Source organism: Galeopterus variegatus, unplaced genomic scaffold (assembly GCF_000696425.1).
Source record: "Galeopterus variegatus unplaced genomic scaffold, G_variegatus-3.0.2 Scaffold487, whole genome shotgun sequence".
Lineage (NCBI taxonomy): Eukaryota > Metazoa > Chordata > Mammalia > Dermoptera > Cynocephalidae > Galeopterus > Galeopterus variegatus.
The window spans coordinates 455,196-459,624 of record NW_007726598.1 but is presented as its reverse complement, the minus strand read 5'-3'; the positions used below and the strand labels follow the sequence as shown (position 1 = coordinate 459,624).

The window sequence follows — 4,429 nt, the reverse complement described above, 5'->3', positions numbered from 1 at the left end:
AATGGATATCTTTGATGAAGCAACTTTACTTCAAGGAATCTATCTTACAAAAATGCATCTACTGTGGAAATGACATATATATGGTTTTTTCACTGAACAGCAGAAGATTAGAAGCATCTAGCCATTAATGAGAGACTGGTTAAATTATGGAATATCTATATAAATGGAATCTATTCAGACATTTTAAAAAGGAGTAGCCAGTGCTCTTTATGCATTAACATGAAAAAAATCTCCAAGATATATATATATATATATTTTTTTTTAAAAAGATGACCGGTAAGGGGATCTTAACCCTTGACTTGGTGTTGTCAGCACCACGCTCAGCCAGTGAGCAAACCGGCCATCCCTATATGGGATCCGAACCCGGGGCCTTGGTGTTATCAGCACCACACTCTCCCGAGTGAGCCACGGGCCGGCCCCTCCAAGATATATTTTTAAAGAGATAAAGCAATGGGCAAAATGTTTAGTATGCTAATATTTGCATAAAAAAGAAAATAATATATACCACTCGGGCTGGCTGGTTAGCTGAGTTGGTTAGAGCATAGTGTAGATAACACTGAAGTTCAGGGTTCGATCCTTGTACTGGCCAGCCACCAAAAAAAAAAAAACCAAAAACTATATATATATATATATATATACTGCTTAATATGCACAAATGACTTTGTAAAAATAACACAAGAAACTGGTGTTTGTCTAAAGGGAGAGGAGGCACTGAAGGGTGGGAGGGAGATTTTCACTGATGTATCCTTTTGTACCTTTTGAACTTTGAACCTATTCAAAACGCTTTTTTCAGGCTGGCCAGTTAGCTCAGTTCGTTAGAGCACAGCTTTATAACCCCAAGGTCCCAGGTTCAGATCCCCATACTGGCCAGCAGCAGAAAAATAAATAAAATTTTAAAAAAAGACACACAAGGGCCGGCCCTGTGGCTCACTCGGGAGAGTGTGGCACTGGGAGCGCAGCAGCGCTGGGAGCACCGAGGCCACAGGTTCGGATCCTATATATAGGGATGGCCGGTGTGCTCACTGGCTGAGCGCGGTGTGGGCAACACCAAGCCAAGGGTTACGATCCCCTTACCGGTAACAAATTTTTAAAAAAAGACACACAAAAGACATTTTTTTTCAATTAAAATAAATAAACTGGCTACAGGCAAAGGACAAGTCTTAAAAACCAAGCTACAGAGCCCCATAAAAAGTGTTCCACCCAAAGCAGAAGATGCAGGCAAGTGGAGCCCACATTACAGAAATGAAACTGGTTGCCCTGCACATGGTCTTCAAATGTTTTGAATAGAATGTTAAAGTAGAAATAAAGAATAGCTGCATCAGAAGAAGAGCTAAACATTCTCTTCTCTCTGTAGAGGAAACATGAATCTAGCTATCTTCTGCTAAAATAGTGTTTGAGTGCCTTTTCCTGTGTCAGCCTCTGACATGTCTCTGATCTGCAAACTCACAGAGTCTGACAGTTTCACACGTGAGAAGAAACAGATGAAATGCCAAAGCAAGACTAACAATCCCAAACATGTGAATACCCAAGCAGTAAAGACTTTTATGAGGATCTGTTCGGTGGTTTTGGTCTTTTTCAATTTTGTGACTAGAAAAATTAGCACGTTAAAGGATTGAGGCCCCTAAGTTTGAAATAGTTATCACACTCAAGTGCTGCCCAGAGAAAAATCTCTCCTTTCCTCATTCACTGTGGATCTACTCCAAGAGAACTAATATCCTGAAAGTCACACAAGCTGAGGATGCAGCCATTCGTACCTGATCAATGTGTGTGACATTCCGAATCCCAAAGGCAATGGTGTAAATATCGAACTTATCATCATCAAAGGGCAGTTCTTCAGCATCTCCCAATACCCAGGCAAGTCCTGAAAGCGAAAATCAATTCTAGGTCTCAGTCTGGGTAGCTGTCTCTCCTGCACCCAATAAATGATTGTACCTGAGCAATTTGTAGTTGGGCAGGCAGAAGTGTGGGTAGCCTGGGCAACCTATTCATAGCTAGTGTTTGAGCCCTCACATGTGGGATTGATTACTTAAACCTGTGGAGTGTGGCACTAACTCTGCATAGTTAGTGTCAGAATTGAATTGAATTGAATTGTTGACACCTAGTTGGTGTTGGAGAGTTAGAGAATTGTCAGTGTTGGGAGAATACCGCACATTTGGTGTCAGAAAATATTACACACTTGCCTTCTCCATTGGATTCCTGGCCACTGTCCTCTAATCCTGGGAACTTGAAGCTAGTGTCCTTGAACTTAGCAGGATGTATGTCCTTCCCCCAAGGCTCTCAGAGTATGACTTGATGCTTACTTAGTTATGTTTACTCTCAAGCAATTTTTATCCAACTCAGTGTTTTGTGTAGAGTGCTACGGTTAAGAGCGCAGTCCTGGGGTTAGACTGCCTGTGTCCTAATACCAGCTTTACCATTTATTGGCTTATTACATTGAATAAACTACTTTGTCCCAGTTTCTTCATCTGTAAAATGGAATTAATAATAGTAGCTACTTCATAAGGTTGTTGGTAGTATTAAATAAGTTACTCTAAGTATAGAATTTAGCATAGTTACATTGGTCTTATTCCAGATTGGATAAGGAGCATGAACAATAAGTATGATTTGTAACAATGAATATGCTAATAAAAAATAAATTCAGGGCCGGCCTGTGGCTCACTCGGTAGAGTGCGGTGCTGATAACACCAAGGCCATGGGTTCGGATCCCATATAGGGATGGCCGGTTCGCTCACTGGCTGAGCGTGGTGCTGACAACACCAAGTCGAGGGTTAAGATCCCCTTACCGGTCATCTTTAAAAAATAAATAAATAAATAAATAAATTCAAAAAATAAAAATAAAAAACAAAGAACTTTTCGGGGCCGGCCTGTGGCTCACTCGGGAGAGTGCAGTGCTGATAACACCAAGGCCACGGGTTCGGATCCTATATAGGGATGGCCGGTTTGCTCACTGGCTGAACGTGGTGCTGACAACACCAAGTCAAGGGTTAAGATCCCCTTACCGGTCATCTTCTTTAAAAAAAAAAAAAAAAAGAACTTTTTTTTTTTTTTTTTTTTTTACAGAGAAAGGCAATTTTATTCTTACAAGGAAATGTTCTAACAGGTTGAGGAAAGGAGCACCCCTGGCCACGCCCACCATCCTAGGCAGGAGTCTGAGATGAGGCCAGGCCTGACCAGGGCTTAGTAGAAGCTAACTGGGCTCACTGTGGCATTGGGCAGGGCAGGAAAAAAAAAAATACATTGGTCCTATTGGAGTAATACAGAATCAAAGTGTCCAGACCCCAAGCCAGTTCATAAATTCAGAAAACACCTGAGCCCTCCCCTGCCACCACCTCCCATCAGGGTGGCTATGTCCTTTAAGGATCCCGATTGGCTGTAACATTATGTAACCTGCAACAAATTAGACATAAAATATAAAAAGATTCTATAGAGAAAGAAAGAAAATAACTTTCCTGGAAAGCAAACTAACAGAATCTAATAAGAACCTTAAAAATAAGCATACCCTTTGATCCAGCTATGTAATTTTTAGGAAGAGGACACTGATTACATCATCATCATCATAGCTACTACTTACTGAGCCCTTATAAAGTGGCAGTCTCTGTGTTATCACTTTATGTACATCTTTAGGTGTTTCTTTTTTTCTTTTTTCTTTAGGTATGTTATCACATCCTCATACCAACTCTATAAGACAGCTATTACTATCATCCTCATGTTTCATGTCAGCAAAGTGAGCAGCAGAAAGGTTAGAGTTGCTTGCCCAGAGTCAAACAGAAGGACTGAACTCAGGTAGTTTTATCCCAGAGCCTGTGTTTTTAACAGCTATGGTACATTACCTCCTACTACTAGGCGCTTATTATTTTACAGGTAAGGTAATTGAGATTTAGAGAATTTAAATGCTTGTCCAAGGTTATATAGTCAGTACAAAAAATTAATGTGTGTAAAATGTACAAGTAAGAATGTCACAAAGTTGTGCTATATGCAAAACATTAGAGAAGAAAGAAAGATCAAGTGGTTATTGGTTATGTGAATTGGTTGTGTGAATCATGAAATATCCATATGGGGGAATATCATTAAAAATAGTGATTTTAAGGAATTTTTAATTATAGGGACAAATCTTATGATACAATAGTGAATTAAAGCAGGACACTAAATTGTATATACAGGATGTTCTCAGCTTCATAAAAAGGAAATGATTAGGAAAAAGATAGGAAAGAAACCTTAAAACACTGAGGGACATCTCTGGATATTGCAATTATGGATAACATTTACTTTCTTTATAATACTTTTCTAAAATCCAAAACTTCTCTCAAATATATCCGTTTTATTATTTTTTTTTTCCTTTTTTTTTTGGTCTTTTTTTTTTCGTGTCCAGCAATGGATCACAACCCTCAGTGTCGCGCCCGTACTGGACCGGGACCGGCAACGGGATCGC

The 4,429-nt window shown here is 39.7% G+C and overlaps 1 protein-coding gene across 1 annotated transcript in view; it reads right to left on the bottom strand.

The window, feature by feature from the left end:
- The window catches only part of COQ5 (coenzyme Q5 homolog, methyltransferase (S. cerevisiae)), a 17,721-nt gene that overhangs the window by 2,628 nt on the left and 10,664 nt on the right, over positions 1-4,429 (bottom strand). Inside the window, exon 4 of the mRNA XM_008569356.1 lies at positions 1,755-1,861. Coding sequence (XP_008567578.1) covers positions 1,755-1,861 — 107 coding nt within the window. The remainder of the gene's footprint in view (positions 1-1,754; positions 1,862-4,429) is intronic.